Consider the following 19,382-nt stretch of genomic DNA (forward strand, 5'->3'; position numbering starts at 1 on the left):
GTATTTTATATTGATTTACATACAATGTTTATTTTGAGTGCTGTGACTGAAAGTTGTACTTTACCATTCTTAGCTACATCACACAAACGCTTACGTTTGATATGCGTAAGATATGCTTGCACAGTTAAAGTTTGGGTATGATTAAACTGCCTAGTGCTCATTTATTTGCTCATTAGAAAGTTATAAACATGTTTAATTGCATGGAGGTAAACTTTTTAATCATTATGTTTGTAATTTTTAATATGTTGCATAAAACATCATTAAAGAATACACTCCAAGCTACATAACAACTACCACCTGCTATATGGGTTTTGATGGTTTGACATTTTACCTGGGATACATGAGGTATTGCTCCTTGCTTCCATTTCTAATGCAGGGAGACGGACGTTCCTACCTTAGTAGGAACTTCTGCTAGCAGTGCACAGCTTACCTCATTGACCGAGAGTCATTAGCTGTTAATAATCATGGAACTTACGCTAGCACTCGTAAGTTCCAGGTCTCTGACGTTTGTAAATATGGTAGCGAGTGTAGCCCTGTGCAGCACAGGTAAGAAACTAAAACATTCAAAAATGGTTTGAATACATACAACTGTGTGTGCATGTGGTAGGGGGGTTGGCAGGGCATTGCTATAGTAAATTGTGGTGGTTATGGTGATTGGAGTGTCCCTTTAATTACTCTCTTCAGTAGAGTTGTATAGGGGAAAAAGTATTGGCCTTCAACATTATTTAAACCATATGAACACAAGCTTGTGAGTTTTATTGAATTGAGACAGCTCTTTTGCGTCCACAGTTGGTAGGTTTTTCTTGTGATGTCTTGTCAGCATGCTGTATACATTTAGCTTAGGTTGATACATTGCCTCTATGGTTTTATTAATCAGAAAAGGTCTAGCATAACACATTGAGTTATTTAATACTTTTTTCAGACTGAGGTTTTAAAACCACGATTTTGCCATGGCTTTAAAAAAAAAATATTTTTATTTTATTCATAATCACTTAAATGTAACAAAATTCAAGGGTAACCCTTCCAATGTCATAATAATAAAGGTACATATAAAGGAAAAAAAAAATTATTGAATGACATGTCAGCACATGTTTTTCTCCTCACAGGAGAACATTATAATTTCATGAAATCATGTATCATAGTAAGAGTTTTATGGTCTGTCTCTGAAATTGGAGGCTGTTTTGGAAGAAATGTGCATTTGCTAATGTTATAATCTCTCCCTTGCCAGAAGACATTAATGTATGTATTAATAGTTTCCTGCCAAGGTCATTTAAGCCAAATGGTGGTTTATTGCTGCTGAAAGGCCTACTCTGCTGTGTTCACTCTACAGATAATTATCCACTGAACCTTGCAACACTACTGACATCCTCTCTGTGAAACATGCTTTTTTCCATGATATTCACATTTTAAGTGTCTTCGGGTGTCAGAAAACATGTAAAATTATTAAAAATAATATATATAAAACTAACAAGTACATATTTTAGTTAACAGAGGGGTGCTAAAGGCAAGAATTTAGTACCCTGGATATAATATTTTGAATGTCTTCTTGGATGTTAGAAAACATGTAACATTATCATAAAAAAAAAAGATAAAGATAAAAAAATAAGAATACATATTTTTTGTTAGAGGGGTGTTAAAGACAAGAATTTAGAACACTGGTGTATAATATTGAAGCATATTATACCCCAGTGTTCTAAATTCTTGCCTTTAACAGGCATGCACACACACACAATGTTCTTCAACTATGTAGAAAACATAATGGATACTGGACTCTCCAGGCTTCCAGGGTGCACAGGAACCAAGAACAGTCAGGTCTCACTTCCAGATATAGAAAATACACATTGATCTAGGCACTGAAGGATAAAAGCCAAAGTAGCAGCTTTGTTTAGAGCAAAACAACAGCAATGTTTTGACCCAGCAGAGTTTTTGCCAAGCTTGACAAAGATCCTGCTGGGTAGAAACGTTGCTGTTTTGCTCTAAATAAAGCTGCTATTTTGGCTTTTATCCTTGAATGCCTGGATCAATATTTACTTTTTAACTATGGGCTTAATCTAATATTTTTGAATAAGCTTTTCAAATTACCTTAATCGGTTACAAAACCTTTTCGACTTAGCTTATCCAAAAATATTAAATTGAGGCATAAGTTCCTGACTATTGCTGTATCTTGAATGTGTTCTCATGAATGTTAGATTCATTGTTGTTTCCCTGGCATCATAACCAGTGTATTAACATACTATGATGTAATGATTGTAGAGATAAAAAACATTTTTGGGCGCAATTGTGTAATACTGTAAAACTTTCTTGCATAGATATTGAAAACTTTTTGGCTGAACTGAACCTTTCGCAGTATTCTATGGAAGCAGGTTTTTGGATTCTGGTTGTTGCCATTAAGTTTACAAAACAGTTTCTAAAACAATTTCTAAAAATTAACATAAATTATCCATAGAAACATAATCCATAAATTTATTTAAATATAAATATCAACAGTATAATCTTCTCAGCATACACATTACATGGAAAGCTAATAATTCTGCAATAGAGTCCAACATACACTAGCTAAACGGCAAATAACATTTGAAATTGTATAATCTTTCTTGGGAATGATTAGCCCAGCATAAAAGTACAAAGGAGTACTTATACTAACAAACTACAATTCTCTATTAGAACATAGAGTGGCTGCTCTGCACTTTGTGGTGCCTTAGGCGAAACTCAAACACGAGGCCCCCACTAAAACCCATAGCAAAAAATAAATAAATAGGGATTGCATTGTGTGCATTGTGTGAATAAGTAGATATAGTTATATTGAAGGGTTGGTTTGAAGCACTGGATACAGAGAGCGAGTCTCTGTATTCATCATTCAGAAGCTTGTTTTGTCATGGCTTCCTGTGCCGCTGGGTTGTGAGCTCTCTGACTGTTGCTATGGCATAATTTCCAAACTAAATTAATTTGCAACAAACCATTTTAATTTGCAATTATGCTTATTGTTTATACACAATTACAGGGTATGGGGTATTAAAAACAAAAATGGAAATTTGTTTTGGGCAAAAAAAACTTTTACACATAATTTAGCAAATAGAGTTACAGATAAGAAAACAGTGCCATAGACGTTTTCCCCACATATTCTATAATGCTTTTGCATATATATTACCCTATATGTTTTTTATATGGGTTACCTTATGTATTGTATATGTATCCATATTATCCATATTATATAAGGGTCCACTTTACCTTTGCATTGTCCATACCATACCACCCTCACATTGCAGCCACAAACATACACGCACACATATACACAAATATACACTCTGATATACGCTCTGATATACGCACATGCATACACACAAACACATTATGTACAGAGACACACAAATTGACAAATACATACATACAGTATTTTTGGCTGTGTGTATTTTGATTGTGTCTGGCATTGTCTGCCTTTGTATGTGCCTGAGAGTGTGCGTCTGACAGTGAGACCTCTATCACATATTCGGTAGCTCTGCATCTAGTGCAGACCAGAGACACTGATCTCTCTCTCCCCCAGGGCAGACTTATTGGAGGGGCCCGGACACCAAGAGGTGGCTAGGTGGCTTGTCCCCTAAGGTGAGCTGGGCAGCTATGAGGTCCCAGTCATTGTGAGGCCTTAGGCCTAACTCATCTAATTAGAGAGCTACCTCTGAGAACATGGGCTACCCAATTAGTTTAAGCAGTGATTAAACATAGTTCAAAAATACCATAGAAACATAATGTTTGATGGCAGATCAACTGCTGTCTGTTTATTTATCTGGCACTAGTGGGGATAAGAGTCAATCTACCTCTTATTCCTCTTATTCTTAGATATACCCATCCCTTCAGATACAGATAAAACATCTACCCTATCTGCATCCTCGTCTACTTTTTTAGATCAGGAGCCCCCTCGCCAACAGAGGGGGAGACTGAGAGACAGAGACAGATGGGCCTACAATATTCATGCACAAACCCAGAAATTTTAACATCAAACTAAATAATTAACCTGTCAAATTATACTCTTCAGCCCCGGCATATCTCTCTTCTCAGTAAGAGCTTATCTTTCGTACCAACTCCGTTATGGTAACAAGTTTAATTGGTCTAAAGACATTAACTTATTTTAAAGAAAGTTGGCCCCCAACATTTTACATACTAAAAAAGATTCACTATTTGCTAACGATTTAGGTCTGACATTACAAGATTATCGTTTAGCTCAGACTCTCACTGACCTTCTAAACGAACAAGACCCATCAAAACCATAACCTGACTTTAAACCACAAAGTTTGTTCACTCCTAACTTTAACGATACACCTCACGTTGACCTCTTCGTCCAAATGTCAACTAATGACTTAGAAATCAGTATCATTGATAACATCCCCATGTAAACAACTTAACTTTTAATGAACGTAAGGCTTTAAATAAACTAAGACAACTTGACAATGTTATCATCAAACCCACTGATAAAGGGGGTAATATTGCATTATTGACCCATTACCATTACATCAAAATGTGTATGGAACACCTGGATGATAGACTATGCTACAGGACTCTTCTGTCTGATCCAACTACAGAATACGTATCTGAGCTTGACACCTTACTATCTACTGTCTTACAAGATCAAATTATAACTTCTGATGACTACAAATACCTATTACCACACAAAAACCTGACTACCACTACTTTTTACTCCCTACCTAAGGTGCATGAAAACATTAACGCAGCTCTAGATAGACCGACAGTATCAGGCAAAAACTGCTTGACAGAACATACAAGTAGATATATAGATATATACACCCCTTGGTGAAAGAGCTAACCTCTTATCTGCAAGATACTAAAGTTACTCTATTAGCCCTGGAAGATCTACAAGCTCCCCGTTAAATGTTATTTGCCAGTCTTGATGTTGTCTCTACATACCAACATCCCACATGACAGAGGTATACAAGCCTGTGGTTTCTTTTTGGATTCCACTTCCTATGACAATTCTCAAAATAACTTAATTATTTCCCTATTGAAATTCGTCCTTACCCATAATTATTTTATCTTTGATGGTAAATACTATATTCAGATCACTGGCACTGCCATGGGTACATCCTGTTCCCCGACATATGCTAACCTGTTCCGGGGTTGGTGGGAACAGCATGTCGCTAATATCTCCAAATATGGTATCTACCATGACTACATCTTAAAATAGTAAACATACATATGTAGTGGATTCTTTTATGCAAACCAATAAGTTTGAATGACTATCTGTTCCTGTCCAAATTAGAAATAATAAAGTTGCGTGCACGCAGAAGTAAATTCACACTGAGACACGAGGTTCAGGTTAATGAAAGAACTTCAGGAAATTTAATGGCATCTGTTAAAAAGTGGGTGCGCAGACCCTTATAAAGGCATAATTACATCACTATAGAATTTCAAGATAACAACAAGTAAACATTATTAATTGGTTTAGGTGTTAAGTGGTTAGTTAAATTCCCTCCCCACTGGGTGTATCATCTTATGTCATTACTGTCGTCATGAAGTTCTCCTCCAGATTCCAGCACCATCTTGTTAGCACGAGGAGTTCACTCGATGGGAGGGGGGCTTTGGCAGCCATTTTGAGTAGTTGGCACGTTAGTTTCAAGGTTAGTTTCTCAAGGCTTTTACATTTTATTAAGACTAGCTGCTACAATGTTTCACTCAACAGGAACCTAACATTTCCGCTGACACACAATTTCTATGAACAAAGCATTCTTGTAAGACTTGAACTATGAGGCCTAAGGCAGAAATTTAAAGGGGCCTAATAATTCTACAACACATAGATGACATGCTGCTACTCTGGACAGGTTCAATTCCATTCCCTCTAAGTCCAACTGGCTGATGCAGACCAAAGGTACTTTTAGAAGTGGCCAGTGCAAAGCGTGCCAGTACATCATGCCCGCTAAATTTGCCAAATCTAACCAGTAAACATTCCGGTATATACGATTAATAAATTGCAGTATCACTGTATCATTTATCTTGTTATCTGCAGTTGCGGTGTACAATACATCGGCAAGACCTATCAGCAATTTTGACGCAGGATACTACAGCACATTGCATCTGTCACCAATGTCACAGCATATTTGGATGTTAATTTAATGATCTTCAAAATAATATCTAATTACTATCATACAATACATCATACTTTATCAACTCAGTCATCTATCTTATAGCTTTATATTTTTTTCTTTCATTTTTGCTCATAATCATTGAAAGCTCACTTCTTCAAGAAAGCATATCAATTAAACTATTAGCAGGTTTTATCCCCCACTCCCCATGACTCCTCTCCTGCAACTGTCAAAAATGACCTACTAAACCCTCAGTGAATACTTTTCTAACAACCTACTTCGTACCCCTACTTTTACCCTATGTGTCACTATACCCCACTCCAGAATGTAAGCTCATTGAGCAGGGCCCTCCACCTCTCTATTCCTGTATGTCCAGTTGCCTGGTTACAATTACATGTCTGTTAGTCCACCCATTGTACAGTGCTACAGAATATGATGGCACTATATAAATAATAAAATAATAATAATAATATAGGATTTTCTCACTTAGATATCCTTACATTGGGTAGGCAATTCACAATAGCTTGCACTGCAAATTTCATTTGTGTATATGATTTTTTGCACCTCCATTATCTTATTTGTATGCCCCTGACTCAGGGTTAACTACTTCCCTTGAGGATGATAGTATAGTGCATCTTATTTTCCTTCATCTATACATCCTTTTAGTTTTGGGAGTGCTTGTTTAATTTTTTTTCTACTTTTGTATATAAAGTATGTGGATATTATATTTAGTAGACAGTTCATCTACACCGGTAGTTAGTCTGGGTAAATATCATCATGGGATATCACATCCCATTTTGTTGTACCAGTCGGTACATATATACTTTCTCTATGACATTTTATATATCTGCATGTGGATATTACATTGAGCAGCTAGTTTATCTGCACCGGTGGTTTCACCCGTTCAATACAGATATTGTACTGTACTTACGATCTTTCCTTTATACCTTACTACTAACCTGAGATTTCATTCAGGATAGACTTACTACTTACATGTACTTCTTCTTACTTCTGTATATTCTTGCCATTCTGGTAATCGGCACTTTTACGGCTTCCCTAACTAAACAAATCCTTCTCAGATGACGTCATTATCAGCACACCTATTCACCTATCATAACTAAGAGCCGTTTAGTCGTGAAATGTGCATCAGGCTCAGCTGGATACCTCATCCCTTGTTGGAAGTCCTGATCTGGTTTTTCAGTTAATCAGCTGACTTTTTGTGACTGTGTATATGTATATATACACAGGAGGCTACAAGGCTGGGGTGTCGGCATTTATCTTATTACTCTGACTGTTAACCACTGACACTATTGGACACTATTGGACAGTGTGGTTCTGCAATAATAATATTTAGCAGTCCAGGATTTATCTTAACTGAGCCAGACTAGAGTGCTTTTCACTATATTGAGAATTGTAGGTGCCCTCGAAGGCACAGATTATTGTTAATCTCTACTTTAGTTTGGCATCAGGGATCTTTACATTGTCAGCTCAAGCTCAATTAGATGATATATACTGGTGTTTACAATTCTGTTATCCCAGGCATTCCGTTTAGACGTGTTATTGCGATAAAGGAGTGCAATATAGAGATAAAATGTGTAATTCTACTGCATTACCATATGTGACTTTTTTTGGATAATATCCCCTTTATTATTATTTTTTGTCTTAACGCTTTATGCTTGGATTCAGTTTAGTAATTGTCGCAGCGTCCCCATTACTTATTGATTAGTTACATACTCTCCAACTTGGTGTACAAGGTGTACATTTGGATACACTGCTGTAACATTTTATCACTTCCTGGACAATTCCTATGATTAGATCTAGTGGTCTCTCTTGAGTCTTATACAATCTCAATAATCTAACCACTACATATACCTTTTACACAGCCATATATTGTATCATACTGTCTGAGCAACCCCCTTTCAACTTTATTATTATTTCTACTTCCATTTCCTTGGTACATTTTGGTTTTTTAGTTTTGTTAACTTTTTTTTATTTTTTAGTATGTATTTTTTAGTATGTATCTAATAAATGTTACAATGTACTGACACTACTTATACTCACCTATAAGGACATTTTTTATTTTCTTGCCTTCTTGCCTTGAATTCATTAATAGGGTTACCCCTAGGGATGTGCATGGGCATAACATTTGGTTCTGAAATTCGTGTAAGTAAAAAAATGTATCTGCTTTGGCAAGTTGAACCAATGGCATTTGGTTCGGTTCGGCACTTTGGAACTGTTGAATGACATTCGGTTCGGACATTTAGCATTCAGGAATTCATTAAGGCATTCAGCAGTTCGCCATGTCATTCGTTTCAGGCATTCGGCAGTTCGGAATGTCGTTCATTTTGAAAAATAAACATTTGTGGTTTTTTTTCTTAACCCCTTCAGGACGGAGTCAATAGTGCACATTCTGATCAAAACAAAACGTAAACAAAAACTGGAATTTGCGCTATATGTCTGTTCAACCGTAATTCACCACTGTCACATTAAGTGAACCCACACTTATTTATACATTACTTACTTATATATAATTTTGTTCAGGAGAAACAGGGCTTTAATTTACCATTAACTATTCATATATGGAACATAATCTATTATGAATAAAATGTAAAAAAAAATTGAGAAAATAAGATTTATTTTTTAAAATTTGTATTTCCGTCTGACATTTTAGCTGTGAATGTCATAATACTGTTAGGTTTTACTGCAAAAAATACAGTACCCCCCATTAACAGGTTTTATGGTGTTTTGGAAAGTTACAGGGTCAAATATAGAACGTTCCATTTTCAAATTGAAATTTGCCAGATTAGTAATGTTACCTTTGAGACGGTGTGGTAGCCCAGGAATGAGAATTACCCCCATAATGGCATACCATTTGAAAAAGTAGACAACCCAAGGTATTGAAAGTGGGGTATGTTTAGTCTTTTTTAGTAGCCACTTAGTCACAAACACTGGCCAAAGTTAACGTTCATATTTGTTTTTGTGTGAAAAAAGCAAAAAAACTAATATTTGGCCAGTGTTTGTGACTAAGTGGCTACTAAGAAAGACTGGACATACCCCACTTGCAATACCTTGGGTTGTCTACTTTTGCAAATGGTATGCCATCATGGGGGTAATTATAATTCCTGGGCTACCATACACTCTCAAAAGCAACATAACCAATCTGGAAAATTTCAATGTAAAAAAAAATGAAATGCAAGCCTTATATGTGACTCTCTAACTTTCCTCAACACCATAAAACCTGTACATGGGGGGGGGGGTACTGTTATTCTCGGGAGACTTCACTAAACACAAATATTAGTGTTTTAAAACAGTAAAACATGGGGAGGCGGGGCCGGACCGCTATGCTGGCAGGTCGCACAACAGAACAGCTCCTGCAAATTTTCCCAGTTTTCACTTTTAAAAAACAGATCACATACCCACCAAACGACTGGCAGCAACAGCCCGGAGTGAGAAGCCACCCTGGTTCTGAGGAGAGGCTTGCCGCAAGGTTTTAGTCCCTCAGTGGGGCGCTCTCCGTCTTCCATGATGGGAAACGCTCGGGCGGTGAGTGGACCCACCAGCGGTCAGAGCACAGCATGAGGCTAAGGGGGTCTGGCCCTGTACCCCCCCTTGGGGAGGAGGGAGGGGGGACACTAAGGACCACTGTGAGAGGAGGGAGGGGGGACACTAAGGACCACTGGGGGAGGAGGAGGGGGGACTAAGGACCACTGGGGGAGAAGGAAGGAGGACACTAAGGACCACTGGGGCAGGAGGGAGGGGGACACTAAGGACCACTGGAGGAGGAGGAGGGGGGGACAAAGGACCACTGGGGAGGAGGGGGGAACTAAGGACCACTGGTGGAGGAGGAGGGGGGACTAAGGACCACTGGGGAAAAGGGGGGACTAAGGACCACTGGTGGAGGAGGGGGGGACTAAGGACCACAAGGGGGGGTGGAGGGGACTAAGGACCACTGGGGGAGGAGGGGGAGGGGACACTAAGGATCACTGGGGGATGAGGGGGGGGGACTAAGGACCACTGGGGGAGAAGGAGGGGGGACTAAGGACCACTGTATCAATCACTGTAGCAAAGTCACAGTGCAGCAGAGAGACACCCTGGCAATCAGACTATCTGGCTTTCACAGCCACACACTCTCTCACCCTCCATGCTTCAAAAAATTAAAAAATAAATGCAGAAAAAAGGCAAAACTCCCTCTCTCTCCCTGGAACAAACACTTAAAAGCAATACCAAAGAGGAGCACCACGTATCCTTGAGTGGGGATTATTCCACTTCACACTATCCATACCAGAGCTGGATTTAAGCTCTGAATATTGTGAGTAGTTCCACTGTTATTTACAGAATATCCATATTTTGTTTTTATACTACACCATTGGAGTTTTTCTCTCTTCTGTTCTTCCCGCATATTTATCTCCAAACTACAAATATACATTTGGACGCTACATACCCTTCTGATGGACTACTAGGACCACCATTTGCACATTTGGATATTTTATATTCGGACTAATAGGTACCTGTTGTTATTCCAATTTTTTATATTATATTTGGACATTTTTCTGACGTTTCTGATATTGCTGTTAAACCTACTTTTATATTATTATTTGTTATTTCCACTTGTTTTAGGCGCACCCTTATTCCTTCCTTTTTCCTCCACTTAAAAGCAATATGGCTCCCCAAGTTTTCAACAAGTAAATTACAATAAATGTAATGTAATTCATCTCTCTCAGTCTCTTGTGCTATCACAACTAATCTGGTCACATGAATGCAAGCCAACAACCTGACAGCCTGATTTATATACTATCCCACCTCAATGACTCTGGGTGCCTTCATTGGCCAAGTGTCAGTGACAAAATCACCATTAATTGGCTGTCCTCTAACATCAGTCACAAAAATGTGCTAATTTTATTGGACAGGGAATAGTGAAACCGGATTGGGCAAGCAAACATGACATTGCACAAAAGGAATTCGATTATTGGTCAAGATTCCTGTCATCATTCACGTAATTTTTCCTCCCTCTCTCTTGTTTTGCCACTTCTCAGAAATCCGAATCACTTCGACGCTTCGGAGCTTTGGCACTACCGAACTACCGAACTTTGTCACTTGAGCGCTTCGGAACCTCGGCACTTCGGACATTCGGAAGCATTTGAATGTCCGAATGGCATGAAATTTGTACGAATGTACATTTGGAACAAAACAAATTGCACATGTCTAGTTACCCACTTGTTTCTGTCCTGGATCATTTCCCTTTTTTACTTATATATTCAGCTTTCAACGTTCTCTTTTTCAAGATTTGTTATCTTGTTCTCTTCCTACTGTAAATATCACCATGTCTTATTTTCTAATGTTTTTTACATTTGAGATAGATAATATGTTTCAATTATTTAACCCAATCAGATGATATTCAAACAATATATTATAAAGGATCATTTTAAGCACCATAACACCTAGAGTTTGCTTTAGTGGTTATGGTGCTATGAGTGCCAGGAGTCAAATCCTTATCAAATGGTTTTATTTTGTAGCTGGGGTCTGCTGGGTGCCGCTTCCTGCCTCCCATTCCCTAAGCTGTTCTCAATCAATAAGCTAAGTCCTGAATTGCAGTGCTTTTCTGATATGAGCTAACAGAACTTCATAGGAAGAAGTTCCTGGTGGACCCCAAGTAAGATGTTAAGCTGTTGGAAATGGTTTGACTCCTTAAAATAAGGGTTGGGTGGGGTGGGGGTGACAGGGCTCTGCTGTCACCATAACCACTACAATGAACTGTAGTGGTTATGGTGCTTGGAGTGTCAGAGTATGACATGAAAACACTAACTATAAATTTTTTTTGTTGGTATTTTAAGTAGAAATTTCAATAACTAAAATGACTGATATTCTTTTAGCATTGAAACACATTATACATATGCCTTTGATTTAAGAACAGTTGACATGGAACACACTAGTACTGGCTTGAAATTGTAAATATATTATATATTATACAAAATGTAATTAGTTACTTAACAAAGCTATTCTCATTAACCCCTTAAGGACCAAACTTCTGGAATAAAATGGAATCATGACGTGTCAGACATGTCATGTGTCCTTAAGGGGTTAAATGTATTTTTAGTATGTCTGTTAATGGAGATTTAAATCACTATTTACAGGACAGTATATAATTTCATACAGTTCATCTGTCAGTCTGGAACCACTAAAAATGGTAATATCTGACAGAGGTGAGCCCCAGATATTGATTGATTCCCAGGACTTTCTCATGTGAGCAGGGATTTAACCCTTTGGATTATGTATTTTGGCTCATAACACAGAATGCATTTTTTCAAGATCCTACTACGACAAACTGGGACAGTTGTTATAGTTTCTCTTTAAAAGGAATCCTTTAAAATCTCAAAATCAATTGCTGATTGTAGAAACATAGCTCAAGCTAGCCATCACATAGGATATTACACATGTTTGCTTAATCAATATTCATACTTTTTTTTTTGTTCCCAATAGGTATACAAAAATGAAAACTGCAACAAACATTTATATTTTCAACCTGGCTTTAGCGGACGCGTTAGTGACTACCACAATGCCTTTTCAAAGCACTTCATTCCTAATGAGTTCTTGGCCTTTTGGAGATGTACTCTGTAAAATTGTTGTTTCTATTGACTATTATAATATGTTCACTAGCATATTTACTTTGACCATGATGAGTGTTGATCGATATATTGCGGTTTGTCATCCCGTCAAGGCTTTGGATTTCCGCACACCACTGAAAGCAAAATGTATTAATGTATTTATCTGGATGCTTTCGTCCTCTGTTGGAATATCTGCTATTGTACTTGGAGGCACAAAAATTGTTGATGGTATGTATAACACTCCACTAAAAATATTTGTTATATATGTTCTACAATGTAAAATAAACTTTACATATTACAGTTTAAGAAGGGACAATATTAGAATTGCTGAAAAGTTGGAAAATGCATTTTATACACAATACTAATAATTATAGCTGTAAAAGTAAAATATAATGAATATTAGTTAGGCAATTATATAAATACAGATAATTGACATTGCATTTTACATATACTTTCTATATCTGTTAATATGGGACTTTACTCTAATCCACTTTTCCTGTAAATTTTCTACTTAGTTCCAGAGTGGATTTACAAGATTGTAATCCTAAAATGCTTATGTAAACACTCCTTGAAACATATTGTAATTGCACCCACAGTAACCATCAATATAGTTCATGACCTGTTCAAATTTCAAAGTACATTAACGCCTTAAGGACAGAGGTAATTGCCCATTTTCTGAACCAAATCAAAACCTTAATATGTAACTGTAATTTAATGGCTTCTCGTTAAGTGCCTCTATACAAATGGCCCTATCCTTAGCCTTAAGCTTAACCCTACTAGCCCTACCATAACCCTACCACTACCCCTAATTCTAACACTAACCTTAACACAAAGCCTAAGCAAGCTCTCTACTGATATCAGCAGTGATATCATCAGATGTGTTTCCTATTTAAAATAGTAGAGAGTGGCATGTTGCTGCGATCTACTGACTGAAAATCAGGTGTGCTGATTTCACTGTGATCTCTGGCTAAGTGCAATCTGCTCAACCATGGTGTTCCTAATATATTTAAAGGTCTGTATGCAGTGCTCACTTTTAGTGCTGCATATAGCTTACTGGTCAGGCTGGGGTCACTGAATGCTCACACCGCATTGCATTTTGTTATTGACCAGCCTGGGGCCACTAAATGCTCACACTGCATTGCAGTCAATAGGCTGTATGACGCACTAACTTTGAGCACTGCGTAAAGAACATCTTGAGCCACTAAAAATGGATCCAGCTGACAAAGGGGAGCCCCAGGTATCAATTTATAACCCTGCTCACACCACACCATTACGACATGTCCGAATGTCTTAATGCAATTAAAGCCCAGTATAGATAGGACTGAATAACACAATCTTGAATGTCATGAAGTGTTTAAAACAGCTTTAGTGTCCTCATTTTGAGCTTATGCATTTGGAGTAAACACATAGTGAATCATGTACAATTTCACCCCAAAAAAGAAAAGATCATATTTAAAACTGGAAAACATTGATTACTGTTCTTTAGCAACACTAGGGAATGTGTTAGTCGACTCATGAGTATAGATGACATCACCAATACCCTTTAGTAAATGCAGTACCCATTTCTTTTAATAGAAAAATAAATACTTTTTACGGTAATTTCCCCCCAAAAAGCTGTACATTTCGAATTGCCAAACTGAAAATTAAATTCTATTATACTGCTGTGCTTCAATTCTCTTAAATACCTACCAATTACAGAAACACATTAAAATAGCAGTTATGCCAAGCAGATTTGTACTGATTCCTTTAGCAATGAAATTCAATTTGTGCTGTGGTTTGGAGCAAAAACCTATATTTAAAGAATTTATCTAGTGTATTTGGCTGCTACACTTGATAATTATATTGTTTAGGAAAAGCATTTCATAAACACAGAATTTGAACATGTAATAGAATTGTATTGTAGCAAATTAATTTAATTTACATATTGTTTATTCTTATCATGATTTTGACACTCTTGTGACCAAAAGATCCATAACTTTTTTCTATATTTATCCATGTAACATATTATTATTATTATTATTATTATTTTTAAATAATACAGTATAGAAAAAGGTTTAGCGCAGTTTAAGTGTAAATATACTGATTTGTCAAAAATGTATTATAGTTATACTACCGAGATCTAATTATATATCACAGTATGAAACGTTAAATAGGTGTCAGTGTCAGTGTCAAATATTTGTTGTGAACACTCAGTAACCATGGTTTCAGTGTTCTTTCAAGTGACTATATATATATATATATATATATATATATATATATACTATTTATTAGATTAACATCTGTAGCTGACTGTTTTTGTATGTTATATGTGGAGTTCTTGTATACGTTTTTAAGTAACTTTTTAAATCATTTTTTTTCCTGATGAAAACTACAGCATTCACATGCACCTCTAAATAATTACTTAGACGTGAAAAGCTTATCGCACAATGAATATGCTAAAAATAACATTTTAGTTTTCATCTTAAGAATAATGTACATTAAACCTTTGTCATCAAATCACCAAGGTGACTGAGAAAGAAGGAGGAGTTGGTTCAGTAACATTTTAATTATTGTAATTCTGCAAAATGTCCTTTTTATAATATGATAATCTACAATGTCTAATAAAAGGATTGTCGCCCCAGTCAATTTAATAATCAGGAGGACTATTTTTACTAACCAGTCAATTAAATAGCAAATAAAAAAGTGATCATTTTACCATTGCAATTTTGATACAGTTTCAAGTACCTCTAAATTATATTTTTTATTGCTAATTCTTTAAAACTTTAAATAACCCACGATGGGCGTGGTTGATTTAAAATATAGCCGACCTAAGAAAATACAGAAAAATCAAGATGACATTAGTAGTTAACATCTAAATGAAAATGATTCACTACCTCTTTCACAGTATCTTAATTAGAGATGCATTTTTTTTCTTTTTTGTTTGATTTTTACTGTGGTTAACATGTTTATGCAAGGTATGAATTGTCCAAAATGCATTGAGAATTCAAAATGAATTAAATTTAGGCTAGAATAGTTAAATTGGAAACATTCTCCAAATCTTTTTAACTATGTTTCCAATTCAGTTTAGAGAATAACCCTGTATGTGTGACACAACAGATTGTGACATTAGTGATGTCGCGAACATAAAATTTTCCGTTCGCGAACGGCGATCGCGAACTTCCGCAAATGTTCGCAAACGGGCGAACCGGGCGAACCGCCATAGACATCAATAGGCAGGCAAATTTTAAAACCCACAGGGACTCTTTCTGGCCACAATAGTGATGGAAAAGTTGTTTCAAGGGGACTAACACCTGGACTGTGGCATGCCGGAGGGGGATCCATGGCAAAACTCCCATGGAAAATTACACAGTTGATGCAGAGTCTGGTTTTAATCCATAAAGGGCATAAATAACCTAACATTCCTAAATTGTTTGGAATAACGTGCTTTAAAACATCAGGTATGATGTTGTATCGATCAGGTAGTGTAAGGGTTACGCCCGCTTCACAGTGACAGACCAAACTCCCCATTTAACGCACCGCAAACAACCGCAAACAGTCCATTTGCACAACCGCAAACTCCCCATTTGCACAAGGTTGGATACCAAGCTAGCCATGTCCCGCTCCTTGTCCTCACTGATGTCATTGAAGGTCTCTTCCTCCACCCAGCCACAGACAACACCAAGGGTCCCCGAAAGGTGACAACAAACCCCCTGTATTTTTTTTTTTAATGTACACTACTGTTACACCAGATATGAGTTGCACTGGTGTGACACTGTGCTCTGGCAGGCCCTGAAACGCACACATGTGAAGGAAACTGACTGCTATTATATTACAGTCAAAAAAAGGTTTTTTTTTTTTTAAATGCAAGCTATTGTGACACCAGATATGAGTGGTGGCACTGGGCAAGTGGGCACAGTATACGCTGTGAGCCTGACACACACGCTGGCAGGCAGGCAACTGCAAACTGGAAAAAAAAACAGACTGATGTTCTAGCCCTAAAAAGGGCTTTTTGGGGTGCTGTCCTTACAGCAGAGATCAGATGAGTCCTTCAGGACTGTAGTGGACACTGAATACACTAGCCTAGCTATCGATTTCCCTATTAAATCAGCAGCAGCACACTGTCCCTCCTCTCACTAAGAATGCAGCTTCAGAATGAATCTAAAATGGATGCTGTCCAGGAGGTGGGAGGATCTGGGAGGGAGGGTCTGCTGCTGATTGGCTGGAATGTGTCTGCTGACTGTGAGGTACAGGGTCAAAGTTTACTCAATGATGACGAATAGGGTGCGGACCGAACATCGCTATGTTCGCCAGGAACTATTCGCCAGCGAACCATTCGGGACATCACTATGTGACATTTATGGGAGCAAATTAGTCTTGACATATACTCACAACCTAATAGTAAAAAAGACTCAATCACATATGACTGTGATATGACACATTTTAGAAGTAAGTAGGCATGGTAAGTTTTTCAAAGGACGAGGGGTGAAACATACAATTAAACAGTCACTCTAAGCAGCATAACAACTTTGCTTGTTTCCAAAATTGATGATGAATAGAGCATCCTGCACCAACTGCACAGGAATATTTGAGATAATAAAAACTCTAAAGTCCAGAATTTGATGTTCACCTTCTACCTGTAGTTGCAACGATACCAACTAACTAGTGCACCATAAAGGAGCTTTAAAAGAAAGTAACTTTATATTTTTTTTAATTTAATGCTTTCTTTTTCACAATTATTTTAAATGTATGAAAGGTAGAAATATGTCCAAAGAATTAGTAGTCACTTTATTTGTGTTTTGTTTGTAAATGATTGTAACAATTTTTTTTTTTATTAAAAGAATTAGGTCACCAGGTATTCTTGACACCTCCAATAAATGTACAATGGAATGTATAGGCAGACACTTAACTTTACATTGGGTATCACTCAGAAAATGTGCATCTACAAATTTATTTTTAAATAGTACTTTAAAAGGAAAACACAAATATTGTTTTCACTCTTGTGATAACCAGATGTAAACATAGAAAACCATAAGGTTTTTTTCAAGAACATAATATGCTAACCCACGGGTATGGAAAAGTGGTCATAATGATCTGTAGGGGTAGGGAATAAAATTAGTCCGGCATTGGCACACTCGCACATCTCTTGTGACTATAATGGAATATGATAGAACCAAAGTTGATGATGTGAGAACTATCATTTTGAGGTTCAATTTCTCCAAAAACTATTTTTTTTGTAAATCTATTTATTTATTTTTGTTGGAAAGAACCCTTATTCTAGAAAATAATAATTAATACAGCTGACAATTGTGTCAACTAAACAAATATTGTAATTATATATTATAGTATACTGCATAGATTGTTCCTAGAATCTTAACAAATCACATTATATAATTATCTAAATGATTATTTCCCTGTGTTAATAAAATGAATAAATGAAAATTTAACATTTATTTCTCTCTTCTTCTAGGTAGTACAGAATGTGCCCTACAATTCCCAAGTCATTATTGGTACTGGGATACAGTAATGAAAATTTGTGTGTTCATTTTTGCCTTCATAATACCTGTATTTATTATAACAATATGTTATACTCTAATGATCCTTCGACTAAAAAGTGTTCGTCTTCTTTCTGGATCTCGTGAAAAGGACCGAAATCTTCGCCGCATTACACGCCTGGTACTTGTTGTTGTAGCTGTGTTTATTGTTTGTTGGACTCCTATCCATATTTTTGTGCTCGTAGAAGCACTTGTAGACGTACCACAAAATATTGCAGTTATCTCGATTTATTATTTTTGCATTGCTTTGGGTTATACCAATAGCAGCCTAAATCCAATACTATATGCATTCTTAGATGAGAATTTCAAAAGATGCTTCAAAGATTTTTGTTTTCCGTCCAAGCTTAGATTGGATCGGCAAGGAAACAGCAGAGTCAGAAACACAGTACACGACCCAGCATATACCAGGGATGGTGAAAGGACAGATAAACCCGTATGACTAGCAGTGGAAATGACGTCTTTTACACCCCAAGGAAGAGGGGATCAAAATGAACTGGGATTAACTCAGATAACTTCTGCAGTATAAACAAAACTGGAACAGACTTTGTTAGAACTCTATTTATTTTTCTTTAGATCGATACTCAATGAACTCAATGACAAACGTCTTGTCTTAATCCACCATGCGTATGCTAAACAGTCCAATTCCGATTTTGAACACAAATGATAAATAGTATTTAGTAAATTCATAGAAAATATTTAAAAGTATTTCTGTAAGGAAATATAGCACAAAAAAATGAAATATTTTAAAAAATGCCATGTTTCACTAGTGTTCTATTACAGTTATGTCAGGTGCTTTCTTTGGGGTACTTTCTCATATTCATGTAAAATATCTAAATATACTATAATAGATTTGTTACCACAGACATAAGGGAGAAATGTGGTCATTATGGATCAAATAATGATAGAAGGAATGGAAGGTGATGGCATCATTTTTAGTTTTGAGATATTTTTGTGTTTTGTTATTGTCTAACTAATTCAGAAGAACACTTCCAACCAGTTGTGGATGTGATGGACATATCACAGAGTTCTCTTGCCATCCGTTGTACATTTTCCAGTTGGTCACTTCTCTGCGACTTCTGAGCAACAGAAACTTGGTGAAACGCAAATCATTTGAAGTGCCCATGCAAGCATAATATTTTTTTTGAGAACTGTGAGGACGT

The 19,382-nt window shown here is 36.7% G+C and overlaps 1 protein-coding gene across 1 annotated transcript in view; it reads left to right on the forward strand.

Annotated features, from left to right (window-relative positions):
• OPRK1 (opioid receptor kappa 1) overlaps window positions 1–18,942 on the forward strand; it is a 67,847-nt gene extending 48,905 nt beyond the window's left edge. Inside the window, exons 3-4 of the mRNA XM_063450431.1 lie at window positions 12,567–12,919; window positions 18,138–18,942. Coding sequence (XP_063306501.1) covers window positions 12,567–12,919; window positions 18,138–18,661 — 877 coding nt within the window. The 3' untranslated portion in view covers window positions 18,662–18,942. The remainder of the gene's footprint in view (window positions 1–12,566; window positions 12,920–18,137) is intronic.
• The last annotated feature ends 440 nt before the right edge of the window (window positions 18,943–19,382 follow it).

The sequence above is a fragment of the Pelobates fuscus genome, chromosome 4 (assembly GCF_036172605.1).
Source record: "Pelobates fuscus isolate aPelFus1 chromosome 4, aPelFus1.pri, whole genome shotgun sequence".
NCBI classification, from domain to species: Eukaryota; Metazoa; Chordata; class Amphibia; order Anura; family Pelobatidae; genus Pelobates; species Pelobates fuscus.